The sequence below is a fragment of the Trichosurus vulpecula genome, chromosome 1 (assembly GCF_011100635.1).
Source record: "Trichosurus vulpecula isolate mTriVul1 chromosome 1, mTriVul1.pri, whole genome shotgun sequence".
NCBI lineage: Eukaryota > Metazoa > Chordata > Mammalia > Diprotodontia > Phalangeridae > Trichosurus > Trichosurus vulpecula.
In genome coordinates, this window is record NC_050573.1 from 51,285,267 (window position 1) to 51,308,073 (window position 22,807).

Genomic DNA, 22,807 nt, shown 5'->3' on the forward strand with positions numbered 1-22,807 from the left:
TTACCTTTTATTGACTATGAGGGTTACTCCATTTCTTCTAAGTGATTCTTGCCCAGTGATCATCTGAATTTAATCCACTCAGTCCCATGTTCACTGACACCCAAGATGTCGATGTTTAATCTTTCCAAATCCTATTTGACCACATACAGCTTACCTTGGTTCCTGGATCTTACATTCCAGGTTCTTATGCAATATTGATCCTTCCAACATTGGACTTTCCTTCTGTCACCAGATGCAGCCACAGTTGAGCTTTCTTTTGGCTTTGGCTCAGCTGCTTCATTAGTACTGGAGTAACTTGTAGTTGTTCTCTGCTCTTCCTCAGTAACATACTGAACGCCTTCTAATGGAGGGGTTCATCTTCTGATGTTATCTCTTTGATCATTTTAGCACTGTCCATGGGGTTTTCTTGGCAAAGATACTGGAGTGGTTTGTCATTTCCTTCTGTGGATCACCTTTTATCGGAACTCTCCACTATGATCTGTCCATCTTGGATAACCTTGCGTGGCATAGGTCATAGAGCTGGGGGTCGGGTGGGAGGCTCAAAATTCTATGAGTCTGTAATTAGGCAAGGGAAGGAAGGTTCCTGAGGCAATAACTGTACATAGGAGGCAATAAATAAAAGTTTTTTAAATTTGGTGTACGGACTTGAGAGAAGGAGAAATTATTCACAAGCCAGGCAAGCACTGGATCAGATAATAGAGTACAGTTTGAGTCCCAACATCTAATTCTTTGAATCTAGTCTTTCCTTGGGGTTTATGACCTAAAGGCTGAAGGTGATGGGGGAACAGGATGGGTTCTGGAGGCCTTGTAGCACTCTGCGGCTCTGGGGCTCTGACCTTCCTAGGGTTGGTTGGGGGAGAGAGAACAGACAAACATATGGAGAAAGAATGAATAGTCTAAGTATTAAAGGTGGCTAAGTGGCCTGCAGGGCTGGTGAGTGCCTCTGGAGGGTGGGGTTCAGGTGATTGCCTGAAGCAAGGCAGACTGTGAGGGAGTTATCTGTGGAAGGAAGGTCTAAAATTCCAGCCTGGGGCTCTTGACTTAGTTTTGAGCTGGGCTGGGCTCCGAGCTCTAGAGACTCAGTTCTAGGGTAGATTCTGGGCACTGCAGTGACTCCAAATGGGCAGGGCTGAGCTCTGGCCTCCAAATTGGCTTCTAGTCTGAATCCTGGTCTCTATTTTAGGTTAGGCTCAAGTCTTCAGTTTGGGCTGTATTCTGGTTTCCACTCTGAGCTTTCCCGGATTGGTTCTGGGCTTGATTCTGAGCTCTGGTCGGTCTTCTCCCTGGACTGGGTTCTGAGCTTTGGGCTCCATTTCGGGCATGGTTGAGTTCTGGTTTAGTTGTGTCTCCCTGGTCACAGGGCTAGGTTCTAGGTTCTAAGTTCTCCAGCAGGCGCTCGGGACAGAGGGAACTCTAGGACTGGGGTGGCTGGGTCAGGATCAGCCGGTCTGGCCGAAAGCAACCCGCAGGGAGGGGCTTGGAACTCTGTCCCCTTCTCAGTTTGAGCTTAGAGAGGCAAGATCAGCTTTCGGATCCCCCGCCCCTCACCAGCCCTTACACTACTATTGGTCCTTCCGGAACCCTGCGGCTGCTGATTGGTTGATGCAGTTGCCAGTTCTAGTCCCGGGTTTATTAAGGAGAGCATCGTATTCTGGCGGAGGCTCCGGCGTCGGGGCCAGGAGCTGTTCAGGTAGGAGAGTTTGGAATTCCCGACGGGATTGGAGGGCGGGGGAGACGGAAGGATCGGAAGAACCAGGGGTAGGGGTGTAGGGGTTGAGGGAGCAAGAGATGGGGGGCAGGGAGGGGGGGGACCTAGGATTGGAGGTTTGAGGGCGCATGGATTGAGGATCTGGGGCGGAGAGTTGGGGGCGGGGGACCAAAGTGGGCTGCGCGGGAGAAGACAGGAGTGGTGGGGGGCCCATGGAGTAGATGAGGGTGGGAATGGGGTTGCAAGTTCAGCCCAATTCAGGGAGTATTTCCTAGGCAGGTCGTCCTCCCTGGAAGGTTTGAAGAGAAGGGTACGAGGGAGGCCCTTGAGGGGAGTGGGCTCTCAAAGATGTTCCAGGAAGGACTGAGTAGCTGGACAGGGAAGGTCTGCTATTTTTGTCACCCCCAGTAGGGGAGGATGTGATTATCCATCCTTGTGACTAGACTTGGGGCGCGTGCGGGCGCGGGTGCGTAAGGTGGGCGGGGGGAAGTTGTTAAGGCTTTGTCCTAAGAGAAGGAGGGGGCTGGCCAGGGTGCGGGGTGGCTCTGACCATGTTCCTACTCCTTCCTCAGGTAAGGGTAGGGGCTTACACCTGGAAATGTATATTGCACAGCTTCCTACCAGGGGTTGGTACCAGACCTCCTCTGCTTAACCTAGCTGATGCTTGGATATCACCTATCTTTTCCCCCCAGCCCTGGAGGCCAGGCCTGGAGGTGGGGGGGGGGTGCCCTAACCTCTCCGGAAGCTGGGGCCTGGGAAGCAGCCCCAGGGGCCCTGAGAGACAATGGGCAGGCGGATGAAGCCGCCTAGCTAGGAAGGAAGAATCTTTGTCCCTTCCGTCCCCTCCCACTCCTAAGGATAGTGAGGGAGCTCTAGGGGGGCTTGGGACATCAATCCCTGAATCAAGTGGGGCCTCACTGAGGTCAGTTCCTACAGTCCTTCATGCAGGAAGGGAAAAGCCAGGCTTTCTTCCTCTGATCCTCAGGTGGGCAGCCTCTAATACCTTTGGGCCCCTCATAATAGGACCTGGGACAACCACCAGGGGCTTAGGACCACAGGATTTTAACCTGGAAAAGACGGGCAAAGTCTTCTCTTCTACTCATGTTATAAAAGGGGGAAAGTGAGACTCAGTAAGGAGAATATTTGCCTCAAAGTATCCATATATGCAGATAGGAGATAGAAGTCTGTAGTTGCAGATACCCCACCCCTCCCATCTTAGTTCTTTTTGCCATTTATCCAAGGTTGCACACCTAGTAATTTTGCCTCTTGAGTCTCAGTTTCTTTATCTGTAAAATGGGGATAACTTAACTCTCAGGGTTGATGGGAGGAAAGCACTTTGTAAAACCTTAGAAGTGTGAGCTATTACAATTCATCCCCTCATCAACAGTTAAGGCCTTTCTTCTTCCTTCTTCCTTCTTCCCCCTCCCCAACTTGTCACCCAGTGATAACAGCAGTGCAGGATCCCAAAATAGCTGGCAGGGCCCTGGGAGTCATGATGGGCTAATGAGGGGCTCTTAGGCAGAAGCATCTGGCTTCCTTGACAGCCTAGGGCAGGGGGTAGGCGGGTGAAGCAAGGGAAGCTGTTTACTAAAATCGGGGCTTGGATCTCACTCTGATACACACACATAACACACATGGACATGCTCTATAAAGTGATTGGGTGGGGAGGTGGGTGGTGTCACATGACACTGATAGGCTGTGGTGGTGGTGGGGAGAGCAGACTGTGTGCTTCACACATACATCACCAGGTTCACAGAATCCTTGAATCTCAGACCTGGGTGGGACGCAGAGGCCTTAATGGTCCTGTAACCTCTAATCGAAGAATTCTGGTTTACTATTAGAGACAGCCCCTTCTATTGAAAGGTGCTGGCCCTGAGAGCCAGGGTCCAAATCAGGCCCTGAACTCCTTCATCCTCCTCTCTAAACCCCAAATAGACCCAGCTCCTGAGCTGTTACTGACAGAGACTGAGCAGCTCCAAGTATTCTGGGGCCTCTTTCCTCTGGCCTTTGGCATCTGGCTTTGCTGAGCCTGAGCCATCACCATTTGGGGGGCAAGGGAGCAGACAGGGGAGGGGCACTTGCTCTGGCCAGTTGAAGGAATCCGGGAGGCTGGTATGGACAGACTCTTGACTGGAGGCAAAGTGAATGGGGTCAGAGAATTAATTCATCCAATTCAAGTGACATTTATTATGAATCTGTTAGTTATATCTAAGGCCCTGGACTGGGGATACAAGAACCCACGTTTACATAGGTTTACAAAGCATTACACATTATAACTCATACCCTAATCCCAACGAGCTTCCAACATGACATCTAACTAGGGAGGAACAAGTAAACAAATAATTCTGCTACTAGGGAGTGTGAGAAGTATAGAAGAGAGCAGTGAAGGCACTGTGCTGAGAGTTGTCCAAGAGGCACATTCTTTCCTGCAGCTGGGTCAGAGAAGGCTTCATGCCTTTCTCAGGTTGGCATCTGAGTTGGCCCAGGTGAGGGTAGAGCTTACAGAGCCTTGGGAAGGATGGCCCAGCATCCATATCCATCTCTTGGGTCGAGGGCCCTCCCCTCCTTCCCCCTTGGTGCCTGCCTGTCCAGCTTCAGGGAGCTGGCATGCTTCCAGATGAGACTGGAATGTCTGAACTATGTATCACTGGCTTGGACAGGGGAGGAGTCTCAGATCCCTGTTTTTTCTACTGGCCCCAGCATTCCTGATCTCCCCTTGGTGAGGCAGGGTGGACCTGGGTCCCAAAGACTGCCTTCCTGACCCTGTGACTGTTTTGGCTGCTTAGAGAGCTCAGGCTGCAGTTGCAAACAGATGTTCCAGCACCCTTGGCTTTGTGCTGTGTGCTCAGCTGTTCCTTTTGGCCTCCTCCCTGATTCTGGGCAATGAAGTCACTTCTCCCATTTCCAGGATGTTAGACTCACACATTGTTCCAGCTGGGAGGGCAGGGAGAGGCCAACTTCCTTGCGTATAGATAGGGAAAGTGGGGGCCAGAAAAGGAGGGACTTCCCTAAGGCCAGTGCTGCAGTCAGGACTGGAACCCAGTTCCTTGGGTCCCAGGCTGGGCCTTTCCTTTCCTCCTATTTGGTGAGAGTACTGGACATAAGTGCCCTTGGAGGTTAGGTCTCTTGGGAACCCAAGGCTTGGGTGTTCTCCGCCTACAGCCTTCCTCCCCTCCCCTCCTGCTTGCCTGGATGCCTCATAATGACTCATTTGTAGAAAATGTCCTTAGACCTTTCATCCTAGAATCATGAGATTTTAGAGTTGGGAGGGATCTTGGATGCTGTCTGGCCCAGACCACTTCCCCATCTTACAGAGAAGGGAGGTCGTTTACCTAAGGTTACAGAGGTTTTAAGCATCTTTTGGGCAATATAAATTTGACTTTCTTTTACAAGTGTGGATAAATGTAGTGACCAGTTATTTCTAGGTCCTACAATCATAGGGGAAGGAGGGAATAGGCATTTAAATAGTGCTTGTTATGTGCCAGGCATTGTGCTATGCTTTACAGATATGGTCTCATTTGATCTCGTAGGCTGGGTGGCCTGTTTCCCTGGGATCCTGTATTGAAACTCTGAGTCTGGTCTTACCTTCCTTGGAGCCAGGAGGCCAGCATCCCCAAGAAGTTACTCCCTTTTTTGGTCTAGTGTCATCCCCCTCCTTCCAGAGAAGGTGGTCTTCTTTCACATATCCAAAGTGTCCTCTCTCTGATCACCTCCTAACTGTTTCTTCTTGTTGGAATAACTTACTCCTCTGATCTTTCTCCAACTCAAAGGTGTTCAATGTCTCCTGGCATAAATGGGGGAAGGAATCATTATCTGCTCCTGTTACTACATCTCTTAAACACTTCTTTCTCATCATTACAGCCTTAGGTTTTTAAAACTGGAAGGGACCTTCGAGGTCATCTAGTCCAACACTCTTTACAAAGGAAGAACCTGAGGAGGGATAGTAGGTGAGGACACATCAAGATAATCTCCAGCAGGGTCCTTGGAATCAAAGCAGAGGCATGATTTGAATCTAGGTCTTCTGACTCCAAATCAAGTGTTTATTCCTTCTGTACCATATAATTGACAGTACAAGCATTATGGCTCCTACTTTTGCCCTTTAGGTAAAAGGCAAGAAACTGCCAAGCCTGGACTTGAACCTAGGTCTCCCAACTCTTAGGACCAGGACTGTTCTTTCTTGCTAGGCAGCTGGTGGTGCAGTGGACACAAGTGCTTGGCCTGGAGTCAGGAAGACCTGAGTTCAAATCTAGGCTCAGACATTTACTAGCTGTGTTAAGTCACTTAAACTCCATGCCTCAGTTTCCTCAACTGTAAAATGGGGAGAATATTAGCACCTACTTCCCAGGGTTGTTGTGGGGACCAGATGAGATATTTGTAAAAACAAAACAAAACAAAAACCATTTCATATAGTGCCTAGGATAGAGGAGGAGCTTTATAAATTCTCCTATATTCTCCTTCCTCCCTTCCCCCTACCATACTGTGCTATCTCTCAAATAGATTGAACGTTCAAGCACGGTTATAGAAGCCAGTTTTCTCTCTGTGCCTTTCCACCCTCTTGGTTCTTGGCTCCCTAATGGTGACATAAGTCCTTTGGGCTTCTTGCTAGCCTCAGCAGTAATTGTGTTAATAATAATAATAATAATAATAATAATGATTGGGATGGAAGGGGAGAATCTTGGTTTGGGACCTGTGATGTCATCAGCATAGGGGATTCCTGGTATGGGAACTCCTTCCACCCATACAAATCTATAGCTGTTCTGTAACTTTTAATCTTAGAGAGTCTCCTGAGAAACTTTCTGAGAGCTTTACCTCATGAAGAGGTTAAGTGACTTACCCATCTACGGTCATACAGCTAGTAAATGTCAAATTTGAAACCGAGGTCTTCCTGAATTTAAGGCTGACTATTAGACCATGCTGCATCTTGACCTCCTTTTTTTTGTGGGGGGGGAACCAAACTATTTACCAATACAGATTGGTACCTGCTTTGCAGCTTGTATGCCCAGGCATTGAGAAGTTAAGTGATTTGCCAAGAGTAATTTAGAATAATAATTTTTAAAAAATGAGTGGCCATGGTATATAGGTATGGGTGCTGCATCTGGTTGCTGAGGTTTGGATTCGGGCTCTGCTGCTTGTTAACTGTGTGACCCTGGGCAAGTTCTGGGCCTCAGTTTCTCCATATGTAAAATGAAGGGGTTGGACCCAATGGTTCCTAAGGTCCCTTTGAACCTCACATCCCATGATGAGAGCTCCCATTTCCACATGACTGCAGTGGGCAAAGTGTTTTCTTTGCAATAACCTTATATAATAGGTCCACTCCACTTTATAGAGAAGTTCTAGAGCTAGGAATTGAACCTGGGTCTCCTGACTCAAGTCACACCTTCTTGCTGCAATGGCCAAAGACCTAGTGTGAGATGGGTGTTCCAACTGAGCGTGCTTACTAGATGCATCCCATTCTAGCTGCCCCTCCATCCACTTAGAGTTTCCAGCTTACCTTTCCAGCCCTATTATACATTCATCCCATTCATGCACTCTGTGGTCCCTCCACACTGGCCTGGCTATTTCTTGAACATGGTTCTCCATCTCCTCTCTCCAGGCATTTGCACAGGCTGGTCCCTGTCTACAGCACATTTCCTTTTTCGTCTCTGACTCTTAGAATCAATCCCTTGTTTCCTTCAAAGCTCAGCTCAGGCTCCCCCTGCCCCCTACAATGTGAGACTTTTCCTCATCCTCCCAGCTGCCAGGGCCTCCCCTGCTCCCATTACTATGTATTTACTTCATTGCTAGTTCATACATATTCATATATGTTGTTCCCCCCAAGGAATGTAAGCTTCTTGTGGGCAGAGACTGTTTCATTTCTCTCTTTGTATCTCTAGTACCTGGCATAGAGTCTGGCACACAAGTGGTGCTTAATAAATGCATTTTGATTGGATTGATTTCAAGGATCCTGCTGGGGATAATCCTCATGCCAGCTTGTTTCTCCTCTTCTTCGATGCTGAGAGAGGGGATCTGGGGAAGCCCCATCAGTATAGCCTTCTAAGTCTCACCCCACTCTGCCCCATCAGGAGGTAGGTCACCATGTCCTAGAGGCAGCCAGGTGAGTAGAAAAGGGAGCCTGGAGACTCCACTGTATTTCCTCCAAAGAGCCATGAATTCTCAAGCAAAATGGAGGGAGTGCCTTTGATAGGGGTTGGGTGGGGAATGGGGTGCTCCCTTTAGTCTGGCTTCTCATTGTTTTTGCTTTTAGTCTTTAGGGGTCTTGACACTCCCTGGGGAAGCATCATTTGTAATAGAGTTGGAGTCACTGGAACATAGAATGTCAGAGCTGGGCGGGACCTTGGTTGCAAGTCAGAGTTGGGAGGGATCTCAACGATCATCTCATCCAGGGATTCTTAACCCTGAGGGGCTCGAGGCTAGATTTCAAGTCTATGAACTTGGATGAAGAAAAAAATTCTATTTTTATTTTTAATCATCTCTAACTGAAATTTCTCATTTCCTTCAATTAGGAACATGATTCTGAGAAGGGGTCCCCAGGCTTTACCACACTGACAAAGGGGACTGTGACACAGAAAGGTTAAGGACCCCCAAACTAGTTCAACCTCTTCATTTTATAGAGGAATAAAATGAAGTTTAAACAGGTTAAATGATGTCCTCAGTCACACAGGTAGTAAGTGATTCAGAGCTGGCACGTGAACTGAGGTGCTTCTGACTCCAAATCTACCCTCCCCTTCCCAGCTGCAGAATACTGCCTTAGGCTAAAAGGCCTAAGATCCTGGAGGGCCAGGGAAGGGGCCACTGAAGACTCCATAGTTCCAGGGGAGAGGGCAGATTGGACAGGATCAGGGTTAAACATTTTGTAAACTTGCTGGCCTAGGTTAATACCATTTTTTCCTGCTTGTCCACAGTGACAATGGCCAAGTTTGCTATGAACCAGAACCTGCCAGGTGAGAGGAATTGGGGGTAGGGAAAACTTCCTTCTTTTCCCAAGGGGCTAAAGTGGTTGAGCTGGTGAAAAGGGCAAGGAAACCCAGGCCGTCCAGGCCATTTCCTTTCTGTAACCAGGAAGGGGAAGTGGTGGGAAGATGGTAGTTCCAATATTCCAGCAGGGCATCCTTTTTGCTGTCCTGGATATGAGTGAACTCTGGGTTCCCCCTCCTTCTGGCCTTTGAGTTTGGCCCTGCATTTGCTCCCCAAGTACCTGGGTCTGACCCCATGTCACCTTTTTGGTCTCTAACCCTGATTGTTGCTAGTTCTGAACCATGTATCTCTCCCCACCAGACCTAGGTGGACCCTTTCTATACAGGGACCAGGATGGTGGGGCTCGAAGTCCATACTCGGTGGAGACTCCTTATGGCTTCCAGTTGGATCTAGATTTCCTGAAGTATGTGGAGGATATTGAAAGTGGGCAGGGCCTCCGTAGTAGAGCCCCACTGCCCACCCGTCGACCCCGGGGACCTCGGCCTTCTGGCCCCCGAAGTCCCCGTAGCCCAGGACCCTGGACTTCCACAGAGTCTTTAGCTAGTGAGGATGGACGGGGGTCATCTCAGGGCCTGGGGGAATCTGGGGGAGCCTTGTCCGTTGCCCCAGCACCTCCCCTTAGCCTTGGCCTCCTGCCACCACCATCACCCCGAACAGTCTTAGGGAGAAACCCCAGAGTGGAGAAGACACTGCTAGAGACGAGTCGGCGGCTGGCACAGGAACAGGAGCAGGCACCTGTCAGCACCGGACTTGGCCCTGGTCTGGGCTGGAAGAGCCCACTGAGCTCCGGCCGCAGCAGCCCTGCCCCAGCTGCCAGCCCAGCCCAGCTACAGCATGTCCGGGAGCAGATGGCAGCTGCGCTGAGGCGACTTCGAGAGCTGGAGGGCCAGGTGAGGTCGCTTCCTGCTCTGCAGCAGCAGCTGCGCACCTTACGTGAGGAGAGGGCTCGTCTCATCCAGGCAGGGCACCAGCTGGGCCCTGAACCTGAGCTCGAGCTGGAGCCAGACTCCGTGGCTCGGCCTGGGAAACTGGCTGAGTTACGCCGGCTAACTGAAAGACTGGCCACATCAGAGAGGGGGACCAAGGCCCGAGCTCAGGCCCAGGGGGCTTCCTGTGAGACAGGCATGTTAGCAGTGCCTGAGACCCGGGAAGTAGGCACATTAATGGCGCTCAAGACCCAGGAGGTGGGTGTGTTGGCAGTATCGGAGACCTGCGAGGCAGGAATACTGGCAACACCCAAGACTTGTGAAGAGGGCACATTGGCAGTGCCTGACACCCATGAGGCAGCCACATGGGTTACAGAGGAGCTTTTGGGGGTGCCAGATGCAGCTGAGCGGGAACTAGAGATGTTGAAGAACAGTCTGGAACACCAGCGTGGGGTGAGTGCCTTCCTGCAGGGGCGACTCCAGGAGCTAGAGGCCGTTCAGCTCCTGAAGGAAGAGGAGGCAGCTTTGAGGTTACAACGACAAGAGGCTGCCACCCAGACCCCCAGCCACCTGGGGCAGGAGGCTGTGGCTGACAAGGGCACACAGGCTGAGCTGGGGTCCCTGGAGCTGAGCCTTGGAGAGGCTGCCCCAACGGGGCATGAAGTCCCGCATCCAGTGCCAGCTCAGCAGAGCAAGATCACAGCCCAAGCTGGTAGGTTTGGCTTACCCCTCACCTTCCATTCTGCCTGGCTCTGGGCATACCTGAGTGGTGCCCAGTCCAACAAGCACACTTTGTCCTTAGGTACCCTCAGATCCATCATGAAGAAGCGGGATGGAGCGGCGGAGCCCAGCTCTGGCCCTAAGAGCTTGCAATTTGTAGGCGTCCTCAATGGAGAGTGAGACTCTAGAACCCAATTCCCTCCTCCTGGGCTCTGGGTTCTCTCTTGGTCCCAAGTAAAGAGCACTGGATTTGAAATCAGGGGCCTGGCTTCCCGGTCTAGTCCTTCCACTCACTAGTGGTGTGACCTTGGAAAAGTCACTTGCCATCTTTGGCCTTAGCTTCCTCATCTACAAAAGAGGGGGCTAGTACTAGATAATCTCAAAGGTCCCTTCAAGTCTAAATCCTATGATACAGTGCTTGACTTTCTCTAGCTTAGAGCCCTTGTTCTGGACTATACATTCCTTCCATGATTCAAACACGGAATGGGCTTCCTTGGATAGATGTAGTTTCCCCCTCACTAGAGCATGGTTGATCACTGGTCAGGAAGGTTGGGCAGTGGAGATGCCAGTCCAGAAACACATCATATGGCATGCCTGGAGATTACATTCAGTTCTGAGAGTTGGAGATTCTAGACTTCTATTTGGCACTTAGGGCCTCTCCTCTTTGTTTTCCTCCACCCACAAGTCCTTCTTCCATCAGGTATGAGAGCTCCTCATCCAGTGAAGAGGAAGAAGCCAGTGATGGTGACAGTGATTCAGAACCAGGGGACCCTGAGGGCTCCTCAGATGACAGCTCTGGCTCTGCCGACCACTCCCCACCTCACTCCCCAGTGAGCGGTTCATCTGGTGTCCAGGACCAGTCAGAGCCTGGACATGATGCCCCTGACAGCCGGGAGAAGTGAGTAGGGGTGAAGGGAAGAGTAAGTCAGTTTTGTTCTGTCTCTGGGAGGGTCTCCATCCTATCCAGAGTCTTGCTCTGCCCCTTTTCCACCCCTTTGGGAGCCTCTTCCCTGTGCCTTAGGGCCCCATTATCTAATTTGCTTCAGGTTTGAGTTGAGTCCCCGCCTGAAGGAAGCCTGCCTGGTGCTCCAGAAGCAGCTGAGCCAGCCCAGGGGCAGCCGGGACCAGGAGGGGGTAAGTGCTCAGTCCCCCAGAACCCCTCCCATCAAGGCTCTAAGGAGGTGAGCAGGGTCATGGGTAAAATCTCCTGTCATTCTCTGCTTTTCCATCTCACTTCACAGGCCACCTGCACTTCACGTCTGGTGCAGCAGGAATGGTTTCGTGTGTCCAGCCAGAAGCACTCCCGCCCTGGTCCTGTGGCAGCCCTCCTGGCCACTCTGAATGCACAGTCACCAGCCTTGCTGGCCCACGTGGTCAACCTGGCTGATGGTAACGGCAACTCGGCCTTGCACTACAGTGTCTCCCATTCCAATTTTGACATTGTACGCCTACTGCTGGATACTGGTCAGTGGGGCCTGGGGCCTAGGTTGAGGCATGGGAAGCAGGGCTGGGAGCTGGTCAGTGGGCCCTCAAAGTCCAGGTCTGACTGGAATTTGTAAGGGGTTTCCACTGAGTATGTACTTTGAACCCGGCTATCCTGGTTCCTGTGGGCAAAGGGGCTACCCAGATCTGAGGGAAGAGATGCGTGGTTCAGGAGTCAGGGCCAGAGATGGAAGTCAAAGATATGGCTAGGTCTGGGGTCTGAGAGCTGGAGGTGACCACGACTGTCACCGCTTTCCCTTTGGGGGCTTCATTGCATCAATCAGTATCCTTTGAATAGCCATTTGTGATGTGGAAGAGGAAGGGGAGATGGGAGCTGTACAAGAGTATAGAAACCAGTGCTGGAATGTGTGTTATGATTCAGACTCAGGGCTCCAGGAACTCTGAGGGGAGGGGGATCCATGAGGGTTGCTGGATTAGTCAGAGCCTAAAGGTTCCTGGGTGAATCAGATTCCTAGAGCCAGAAAGCAACCTTGGAACTCTCTAATGTGATCCCATTCCCCAAACAGGGGTTCTCTTTATAATCGCCCCAAAAAGGAGCCCTCCACCTCTGCTTAAATAATCCCAGTGACAGAGAGCTCACTACCTAGAGGAATCACAGAATTTGGAAATGGAAAGGGGCATTCGATTTAATAATTCAATTCAACCAGAACTTACTAACTTATCTACTATGTGCCACCTAGTGTTCTAGCTGCTAAAGATACAAGGACAAAAATGAAACCGTCTCTGCTGTCAGAGAGTTTGCATTGCATTGGTGGACAACAAGGTGTACCGAAAAAATTAAATGTGAATTTACATCAAGTTAATTTCTGGGGGAGGGCACTAGCAAATGAAGGGATAAGGACAGACTTCATTTGTGAACTGAGCTTTGAAGGAAGCTGGAGATTCTGAAATAATCAGGAGGTGAAGAAGGAGAGGATGGGAGACCAGCTGAGGCTGGAGATGGAATGAGTGTTGGGGCAACTACTAGTAGACCAGTGTGGCCGGGTTGTAGTGTGTGTGAAAGAAGGAAAATGCACAAGAGGCCTGGAAAGGTGGGCTGGAGCCAGACTCAGAGGAGCTTTAGGAGCCAAATAGGTTTTGGATGCTACCTCAGTCCAGCTGAGGCAGCTAGGTGGTGCTGTGGTGCACAGAGCGCTGGTCCTGAAGGTAGGGAGACTCATCTTCCTAAGTGCAAATCTGGCCTCAGACCCTTACTAGCTGTGTGACCCTGGGCAAGTTACTTAACCCTGTTTGCCTCAGCTTCCTCATCTCTAAAATGAGTTGGAGAAAGAAATGGCAAGCCACCCCAATATCTTTAAGCAGAATACCCCAGATGGGGTGATGATGAGTCAGGCATGATAGAAAAATAACTGAATAACTGAAAGTCCACTGGAGCCTCACAGAAGTAAGGGCCCACATTTGAAGTAGGGTCTTCTGGCACCATCCAGGGCTTTTCTCTTTATATCTCCATGGATGATAGGGGTTCGATGTTGGTTGTTTCATTGTGGGATGACTGTTAGGAAGTCCTTGCTTCTATTAAGCCAGACTCTGGCTGTGTAACTTCTACCCTTTACCCCTGGTTCTGTCCTCGGGGCCAGGCAGGATAAGGCTTGTTCCTCTTCCTTGTGACAGTCCTTCAGAGGTTGGAAGAAAGCAATGAATGTGAGGCTATATGGTTAACCTTTGCTGGTGAGGTACAGGGCATCCTTATCTAAGTCAGGTTACCTTTCTTGGGCTTCATGGGCTGAAGGAGTAGAACAGAATGCCATCCTGGTATTGGAATTTAGTGAACACATCTTATTTGAACCCCTTTCTAGTATTGTAAACTCACACTGTCCTTTCTTCTCCCCAGATGGGAGAGGCCTCATTCTTTTAGGTCGCTCCCATCTTTAAACCACCAGGACTACATCCAGCCCTTTTCCCAACTCCCTTCCGTCCCCTCCCCCTTGGAGGGCAGGACCAGATCCATAGCAGTGCCTATTCCAGATATGAAATGGATGCCCCAGAGTCTAGAGATGGGAGGACAGGATGTAGAGCTGGAAGGGACTATCCAGGTTACCTAGTCCAAACCCAGCCTCCGCAACATACACAGATGGAAGAAACTAAGATCCAGACAGGTCAGTGTCAGAGTTAGATTTACAAGTCAGGTTTGTGAGATGCCTGTCCAAGTGCTTATTCTATTATCTCATGCTACCTCCTTCCCACAGTCAGAACCTCAGAGCTCAGAGAGACCTCAGAGGTTATCTGGTCCACCTTTCCCCAACTTCTGTATTTTACAGATGGGAAAACTGAGGCTGAGAAGAGGGGAAGGACTTGGCTGTGTCCAAGAATTTAAGAGTGGGCATCTAATCCAACCTGGGATCAAAAGAAATTCCCCACCATAACAAATACACTATAACATATACATATATATAACATATACATTTATAACATTTCCTCCAAAAGGAGGAAAGGTGGGGAGACTCATTTTCCCAAGTGCAAATCTGGCCTTAGACCCTTACTAGCTGTGTGACCCTGGGCTGAGGGAGTTGGACTTCATTGCCTGGTAAGGTGTCTTTCACAAAACCCTGAATGGGGTCACAAAGAGTCTTTCCTCCAATGAAAGGAAACCTATCACCTCTAGAGGCGGCCCATCGCCCTGTTGGATGGCTTTAATCCTTAGGAAGCTTTTCCTGACATCAGACCTAAATTTGCTTCCTTGAGACTTCCACCCATTGTTCCTGGTTCAGACTTTTGGGGCCAAACAGAACCAACTTAATTCCTTTTCTACACAACAGTCCTTCGGATGACTTGAAAGCAGCCATCATGGCCTCTGGAGCCTTCTTTCCTTCAGAATAAACATACCTAGCTTCTTCAGTTGATCCTCATTCAATGTGGACTCGAGGCCTTCGCCATCTTGATTGTCCTCCTCTAGGCACTCCAGTGTTTCAGTGCTCAGACTGTGGTGCCCAGAATGGAACCAAGGCTCCAGATGAGGTCTGATGAGGGCAGAGGATGGTGGGAGTATCATGCATCTACTGCAGGAAGCTAGGCCCCTCAGTGCAGGCCAAGGTGTTACCTTTTCTGGCTGCCTTATCACGCTGCTGATTCGTATTGTGTCTGCAGCTCATCCTTGTTTTCTCTCATTTCAATCACATCTGACTCTTCCTGACCCCATTTGGAGTTTTCTTGGCAAAGATACTAGAGTGGTTTGCCATTTTCTTCTCCAGCTCATTTTACAGATGAGGAAACTGAGGCAAACAGAGTTAGTGACTCATCCAGGGTCACTCAGCTAGTACCTGAGGCTAGACTTGAACTCAGGTCTTCCTGACTCCAGGCCCGGTGCTCTCCCCACTGTACCACCTAGGTGCTTGTGCAGTCTTCTACACCAATCTTCTTTCAAAACAACCATTGTCTATCCATGCCTTTCACCTTTTGCCCCCTTCTGAAATTGACTGTTTTTGTACCTAAGGTTAGAACTTTACATTTATCCCTATGGAATTTCATCTTAACTAGATTTAGCCCAAATGTTTTAGCCTCTCAAAAGTCTTTTACATCTTGACTCTGTCATCCAGTGTGTTAATTCTGCCTCTCAGTTTTGTGTCATCTACAAACTCAATGAACATGCCATCTATGTCTTTATCTAGGTCATTGATAAAAGTGTTAAACAGCACAGGGCCAAGCAAGGATCCCAAGGGGGCCTCCTAAAATGTTGACACTGAACTAGGGACCCTTTGAGTCCAGCCATCTAACCAGTTCTGAGTCCATTGGACTGTATTATTTTCTAATCCATATCTTTCTATCCTCTTTACTTTATCAAAAGTGTGGCTGAAATCTAGACAAAGTATACCTACAGTATCCTTATCTACTAGTTTAATAATCCTGTAAGAAAGGGGGGGCAGCTAGGTGGCATAGCCCATTTTTCATGATCTTTTCAATGTTGCTGACAGTGGCTCAGCCATCACATCTGCCCATTCTTACAGAACCCAAGGATGCACTTCTTCAGGGCCAGGTGACTTGACAATTAAATGCTCTCTTTCTAGCTCCCTGCTCATCCTGTCTCACAACTCCCTGTGAGTCATTTTTGTTCTGCTATTTCCAATGAAACCCAGGTCTCCCAATTCCCAGTCCAGTGCTCTGCTGGGCATTTATTTGGCTCCATCTCTGTACTATCCCTTTCTCAGTGATGAAGTCAGTGTTGAACTCCGGCCTTCTAGGCAGGACATGATGAGGTGCCCTGCATTCTGTGCTCCTGCGGTGGCAGTCAGGGCTCAGTGTGACTCTCTAGGTTAACCTTGGGGAGCTTAAGGGAGCTGGAGATATATTGGGGACATTGTGCTAAAGTGGGAAGCAATAAATATGGAGTCAGAAGAGCTGGGCTTTAGTCATGGATCAGCTATTTAGGGTTATAGCTTTAGAGCTGGAGACTAAAGCTCAGATGACCTCAGACCCCATCTCGTCCAACCTCTTCATTTTACTAGTTGGGTGACTTGGGCCAGATTTTTCCCCTCCCTGTGACTCATTTCCCCTGTCTATAAAATGGGGAAGTGGAGGGTTTGGATTCAAATGCTCTTTTAGCTCTAAATTCTCTTGTCCTACGTTTGAGTCCTTCCTCAGACATTTACTAGCTGTGGATAAATCACTTACTCTGAGCCCCTGGGTAGTTTTCTCAGCTGTAAAATGCGCATGACAAAACACATATTGCCTACCTTTGAAGAAATCACTTTGTAACCTTAAGGCTTGGTGGGAATGGGAGTTATTTACAGAATTTCTTGACATCATCCACACCTTCCCATCTCTAAATCCTGTGATATCTAGATCATAACCTGTAGAGGGTGCAACCCATGTGCTGATCCCTGTTGTCCTTGCCAGGAGATGAGCAGGCTCTCCTAAAGTCTGCTGGGAGAGGAAACTCCTCTTCCTCCAAGGCGCTTATAGCCATGACTTGAAGTCCCTAGGGAGGTGTCTGCTTAGCAGTTTGCCCAGTGAGGCCCTGAGCATAGTACCCCACCCAATGGTACTGGTACTAACATACTGGGAACTCTCCCTGGTACTGACACAGTTCACTGCTAATAATTGTGCCTCACCTAAGTGATCATTCCCATAACCTCTGCTCTTCCAATGACCTCCTACCTCTCTTAGAATTCAGATTCATGCAATCAACACAAATTGATTGTGCCTAATATTTTGCAAGTCATCATGTTGGGCAACAGGGATACAAAGATAAAAAATGACATGGTCATTGGTCTCAAGGAGCTTCCATTCTGCTAAGCAGCATGGGATTTAAGGGATCTAAACCCTTTTGCTTGTTTTGTTTTCATTTTATAAATCTGATCTTAAACACCAAATAACCTGGATTTCCACATACATAGGATAATAGAAAGAGAGGATTGTACAGGAAATTGCAGGTCTCTGTTACGTACAGTTTACATTTCTTTTGAAATGTACTAGTTCGACCTGTAGCTTTCAAAGCTGTCTTGCTTGTGTTTTTTTTCCCCCATTTCTTCTCTGCATAACAGCTCTAAATCTGAGAGAGCTAGTCTGGGGTCCTAATTTTAGAGGTGAAACAACTGAGGCTCAGACAAAAGAAAGGCCATTGTTTTGACCTTGTCCCTTGTGTGAATTCACATCTCCACCTGCTAGATAATGGATCTTGCCTTCTCCTCCTAGTGTGTGATGAAGCTTGTATGTTTGTCCAGTTCCAGCCTGTGCTGTGTGCCCAATCTCTCCCCAGCCTGCAAGATGATATGAGCAAAGGCACAGCAACAAGAATGAGGGGCAAAGCAGTCTAATTGTACTGAGATGTGTAGAGTATATGAGAAGACCTGCGGTGTTGTGGATAGAGGGCTAGATATGGAACCACTAAGACCTGGATGCAAATCTGGCATCTAATGCTTTGTAGTAGGGTGACATTGGCAGAAGGTGGGATGTGCATGTAGGGTCCCTGAGCCTCAGTTCCCTCATTCAGAAGGAAGATGATCATACCTGCAGTACCTTCCACATAGGGTTGGTTCAAGGCTGAGATGAAATAATGTGTGTGAAGTGCTATATAAGTCTCAGTAATTATGTGAAGGGAAGCAATATGAAAGAAGAATGGATAGGTAGGCTGGAGTCGCATCTTGGAGGGTCTTTAATGCCAGTGTTAGGAGTTGACATTTTGCTAGACACTAGGAAGATGCAAGAGGGCTGAATGAGGAAGATCCGATCAATCAATCAATCAAGTAAGCAAGCATTCATTCATTACCTTGAATTGTGCTGGGCAGTGGAGCTAGAGACAAAAATGAAACCTCTCTACCTTCCACAGAAGAATTCAGATCCTGTTGTTTAGAGTCTGGGGCCTGGCAGACATGGTGGCAATACTCAAGAAGGGGTAGGTCCTAAAGCTGGGAACCTTCCATCCACATCCATATACCTGAGGTATTCTGGACATTTCAATATTGGAATCCTACTAAGCTTAGTCCTCAGGGCCTCTCCTGAAGCTTATGGCAGATTTTCAACAAATGTCTACTAAGTGCCTACTAGGCGCAAGGCACTGTGTTCAATGGTGGGGGACAGTCTCTGCAATCAGGGAGCTTATAATCTATGGGGGAGGGGTAGAATATGAACACATAGGACACAAACAAGCTAAGTACAATACAAACGGGGACAAAGTGCAGATAATGTTCCTTGGGAAAAGTAGAGGTGGGAGGGAACACTTCGCTGGGAAAGTTTCATGAATGGCACCTGAAGAAAAAAGATTTCAACAGGCAGGGATGAGGAATAAGCATAGGAGATGGCCTGCACTGTGTGGAGGCAAAGGATGGTAGATGGAGTTTGGGGAACAGGCAGCCCAGTTGTATAGAACATGGACTGTGTGAATGGGAGGAGTAAAGCTGGATGGGTAAGCTGAAGTCACAATGAGGAGGCCCTTTTCCTTGCCAGGGCACACCCCCTCCCTACACCCTACATGCACATCCCACCTTCTCTCACGTGTTGCTTCCTGTTGTCCCCATTTCAGTCTCTCCCCATCTAAAGGCTGTTTCTCTACTGCCTACGAACACACCCGTGTCTCCTTCACCCTCAAAAGATCCTCCCATCCCTGCTGTCATCCTATATTGCCTCTACTCTCTGTGGATAAACTCCTTGAAAAGGCTGCTTACAATAGGTGCCTCCACTTCCTTTTCTCTCTTTCTTCTAATCTGGTTTCCAACCAACACTACTTTCTCCAAAGTTAGCAGTGATCTGATCTTCAAACCCAGTGGCCTTTTCTCAATCCTGATCCTTTGTGACCTTTCCACCGCCTCTGACACTGTCATTCACACTATTCTCCAGTCCCTTCTCTCTAGGTTTTTGTGACACTCTTTCCCGGTTCTCCTCCTACTTATCTGATCACTTCTTACTCTCCTTTGCTGGATCCTCATCCAGGTCATGTCCAGTAACTGTGGGAGTCCCCAATAGGCCCTCCTCTTTTCCATCCTATTTCACTTTGGGATCCCATCAGCTCCTGTGCATTCAATTATTATTCTTATGTTGGTGATTATCGAATATACGTAACCAGCCCCAACTTCTCTGCTGACCTCCAGTATCACCTCTCTAAACCGCCTATTGGACCACTCAAACTGGATAGTCTATAGACATTTTAAACTCATTGTTGGCTCCTCTCATCAATACAAGGTTCAAAGACAGCTCCAAAATACTCATGATAGAAAAAGCTATGCACCTCCAGAGAAAGAATTAGAGTCTCAGTGCAGATGGAGGCAAACTACTTGCTCTTTTTTTCCCCTTCTTTCTCACGATGCATTCCATTGGTTATAATTCTACTTTACAACTTGACTACTATGTAAATAAGTTTAATGTGAAGGTATATATAGAACCTATGACAGATTACATGCCATCTTCCGGGGGAAGGAGAGGGAGGGAGAGAAAATTTGCAACTCAAAAGCTCGTGGAACTGAGTGTTGTAAACTAAAAAAAAAAATCAAATGCAAAAACTTACAAAGCACTTTCTCATTTGTCCATCAGAATAACCCTGTGAAAGCAGATGCTGCTATCATTCCTATTTTACAGATGAGGAAACTGAGGTTGAGGTTGATCACCCAAGGTCACACAGCTAATAACTGTCTGCACTTCCAGTCCACTGTTTACCTTCCAGGGCTCTGTGAGAGGCTGGAGAGCACAGGTGTGATGCACAAGTTTGCAATCGGAGGATGAGAGCTAGGGCATCACCCTCACTTTGTCTTTTCTTCCTTGCAGGAGTGTGTGAGGTGGATCATCAGAATAGAGCAGGGTACACAGCCCTCATGCTGGCTGCTCTGGCTTCTGTGGATGGAGAGGCTGACATGGATGTAATTAGGAGGCTGTTCAGCTTAGGAAATGTCAATGCCAAAGCCAGCCAGGTGAGGCCCCTTCCCTGCTCCTAGGGGAGCCCACAATCTCAACATCCAAGGGATCCAAATAAATCCATCCAGGCTGCTGTAGGGTGTCCAGACTAACAGTACTTCCTTATTCTGATTGGGTAACCATCCTTGGCCTTGGTCTGGTCCCTTCCCCTATGAGCTGGGGTAGGTGCTCCCAGCCCATGTTCTATCCTTGGTTCCTTTAGGCAGGACAGACAGCCTTGATGTTGGCAGTGAGCCATGGTCGGCAGGATATGGTGGCTGCCCTGCTAGCCTGTGGGGCTGACGTGAACCTGCAGGATGAGGAAGGGTCCACAGCCCTGATGTGTGCAAGTGAACATGGGCGTGTGGAGATGGTAAAGCTCCTTCTGGCCCAGCCAACCTGTGACCAGGCTGTCTTGGACAATGTGAGGCTAGGGGCTTGCATGATTGGGGGAGGAATGGGATTCAGACCACCACCCTCTAACCTGCCCAGAATTCCAGCTCCACTTCTCACCTCTTCTTCCTGGGATCACTGTGGGGCCCGTCGTATCATTCCCTTCCTCCCTGATGCTACAGATGAATTTAACCTACCCTCACCTCAGGAGCTGTCTGGGTCAGTCTCATCCCCCAGGATAGCTTGTCCTGATCCCGCGCCCCCCCCCCCACCTCCCCCCAGGAAGGCACCAGTGCCCTGGCCATAGCCCTAGAAGCTGGACAGGAAGAAGTCGCTGCCCTGCTGCATGCACACTTAAGCTCAGCTAAATCAGGGCCTTTGGTAAGCCACCTTTTCATGAACCCTACAAAGATTCTTCCACCATTAGCAACACCCTGTAGAGGAAGGAAGACAAGGCAGATTGATTGTGTTAAGTGCTTTGAGACTTTTATTTGGCAGTATGGGACAAACTGGAATAGGAAATCTGAAGTATATAGTAAACAAACTATTGTAATTGTCCAGGAAAAAGGCGATAAATGCTAGGGTAGTGGACAGTGTCAGAGGCCGACATGAAGCATTTTAAAGACGTGACAGAATTGCTGACTGGCTAGACCTGGGGAGAGGACGGTAACATAAGAAATCAAAAACCACCAGCTTTTCTAGCCTTAGCCACTAGAATGGTGCTCACCAACTATTTGGGGGTTATTGGATAAAGGGAACAGCCGCATTTTAGACATCCAGATGGTGTTGAACATAGACTTGGAAACATGGGGACCCTAGGCAAAAGTCAGAGCTGGAGATAGAGGTTCAAAGAAGGGAAGCTATAGGAAGGACTGAAAACAGAAAAATCATAATAAATAGAAGGAAGAGTAAATATTCTAGCATCATAGATTGGGGACCTCAAAGCTTCTTGAACATGGGCAGAAAACAATTTAAATTGTTTCAAAAGTAACCTTTTCTGTAGGGGGAAGGGATAAGTCAAATACAGTGCACCTTTTTTTTTAAGGGTAGGAAACATCAAAATATATTTGCAGGCAAAGGAGAAGCAGCCAGGGTGGAGTGAAGTTAAAAAAGATCCCATCTGGAACATGGTCCTAAAGGAGAGGATGGGAGGGAAAAAGACAGGCTAGGATTTCATATTCGATACCACCTATCACAATAGGCACTAGGTTAGTAAATGGGATGGCCTTTCCCATCCCATTCAATTCATAACTACAATCCTATTTTCCAGACACCACCAGCTTCTCCTGATTCGGAGAGCAGCGATACTGATGACAAGTGCTGTGAGAGCAAGCAAGATGTTGGGTCTATGTGACTGGCCACATCATCTCCCTGGCCCCATCCCAGCTAAACATAACTTAATGCTCTGTTCTTTTTTCCACTAACCTCCCGATAGAGAATAGCTTGGACCTGGTATAGGCTTCCAGTTAGTGTCCCACAAAGCACCTTAAAGTGAAGAGCCTTTATAAACTAGGGGAGCAGGCACAACGGAATCCCAAGGTTCTCAGGAATTAGGGACTTGATCGGAAAATGGGAATGAAGTACCTCAGGGAAGGGTGCTGGAAGTCACCCAGCAATAACCTTGCTCTCCCCAATTCCAGGCTTGCAACAGGCCAAGAGATATACAAGAATGCCGAGAATTATCCCTAGCACTCTTTGTCACTCTGTGAACTGCTAGTTCTTATTTTCCCCAAGTGCTCCATCGAGCCACCATGCCATTTAAAATGGTTTCTCATTCTTAGTTCCTGTCCCAACTCTGTATCAATCAAAACCCTCCAGCTGCTCAGAAAGGGAAAAGGATGGTAGTGTAGAGCATACCAATTTAGGCTCAGGTGACCCGTACTTGAGTCCTACTGCAAGGTCCAGCCTCCATTTCTTTAGATAGCCATCTACACAAGGTCTCTCCTGCTTTAGACCTTACAAAGGCAGAGCTGGTTAGCTCTACGGTCCTCACCCCAGCCCAAGGTCATGAATAACCAGGTTTCAGTGCTGTCCTGTTCTGAGATAGGAGGTTCCCCATCCAATCTGGGGAAACAGAAACTTTCCAATAAAATGCTATTACATGGTTACGTTTTCTCCTTTCTGTTTTTGGGAGACACACTAGCTTACAAAGGATACCTGTTTACATCCTGCTTGGTTATGTCCAGCGTTCCATCCTCCCCTTCTTTATCCCCTCCGGGGAATAAAAAGGGCCTGGTTCTACCTGATTATCCCTCCTTTAAAAGGT

At 48.6% G+C, this 22,807-nt stretch overlaps 1 protein-coding gene across 7 annotated transcripts; it reads left to right on the top strand.

Moving 5' to 3' along the window:
- Positions 1 to 1,613: 1,613 nt before the first annotated feature.
- On the top strand, positions 1,614 to 22,649 carry KANK3 (KN motif and ankyrin repeat domains 3). 7 transcript variants are annotated; one of them, XM_036755697.1, is made up of 12 exons: positions 1,614 to 1,690; positions 7,649 to 7,802; positions 8,611 to 8,649; positions 8,984 to 10,321; positions 10,412 to 10,505; positions 11,030 to 11,227; positions 11,376 to 11,463; positions 11,571 to 11,793; positions 20,023 to 20,165; positions 20,372 to 20,572; positions 20,824 to 20,922; positions 21,812 to 22,649. In XM_036755697.1, exons 3-12 carry the CDS (start codon positions 8,616 to 8,618, stop codon positions 21,893 to 21,895), a joined length of 2,502 nt encoding a protein of 833 aa, XP_036611592.1. In that variant the 5' UTR covers positions 1,614 to 1,690; positions 7,649 to 7,802; positions 8,611 to 8,615; the 3' UTR covers positions 21,896 to 22,649. The 7 variants fall into 7 exon arrangements, with proteins under 7 accessions (XP_036611592.1, XP_036611584.1, XP_036611569.1 ...); XM_036755689.1 differs by having other exon boundaries at positions 1,640 to 1,690; positions 7,582 to 7,773; XM_036755674.1 differs by having other exon boundaries at positions 1,646 to 1,690; positions 7,649 to 7,773; positions 11,015 to 11,227.
- The last annotated feature ends 158 nt before the right edge of the window (positions 22,650 to 22,807 follow it).

What these genes read in the sequence shown, in the direction of transcription:
- KANK3 (XM_036755674.1), top strand. Translation starts at nt 8,616, where the DNA reads ATGGCCAAGTTTGCTATGAACCAGAACCTGCCAG. An exon ending in GCAGCCGGGACCAGGAGGGG is followed by an intron (nt 11,464 to 11,570) that starts GTAAGTGCTCAG and finishes CTCACTTCACAG; the next exon opens with GCCACCTGCACTTCACGTCT. An exon ending in ACCAGGCTGTCTTGGACAAT is followed by an intron (nt 20,573 to 20,823) that starts GTGAGGCTAGGG and finishes ACCTCCCCCCAG; the next exon opens with GAAGGCACCAGTGCCCTGGC.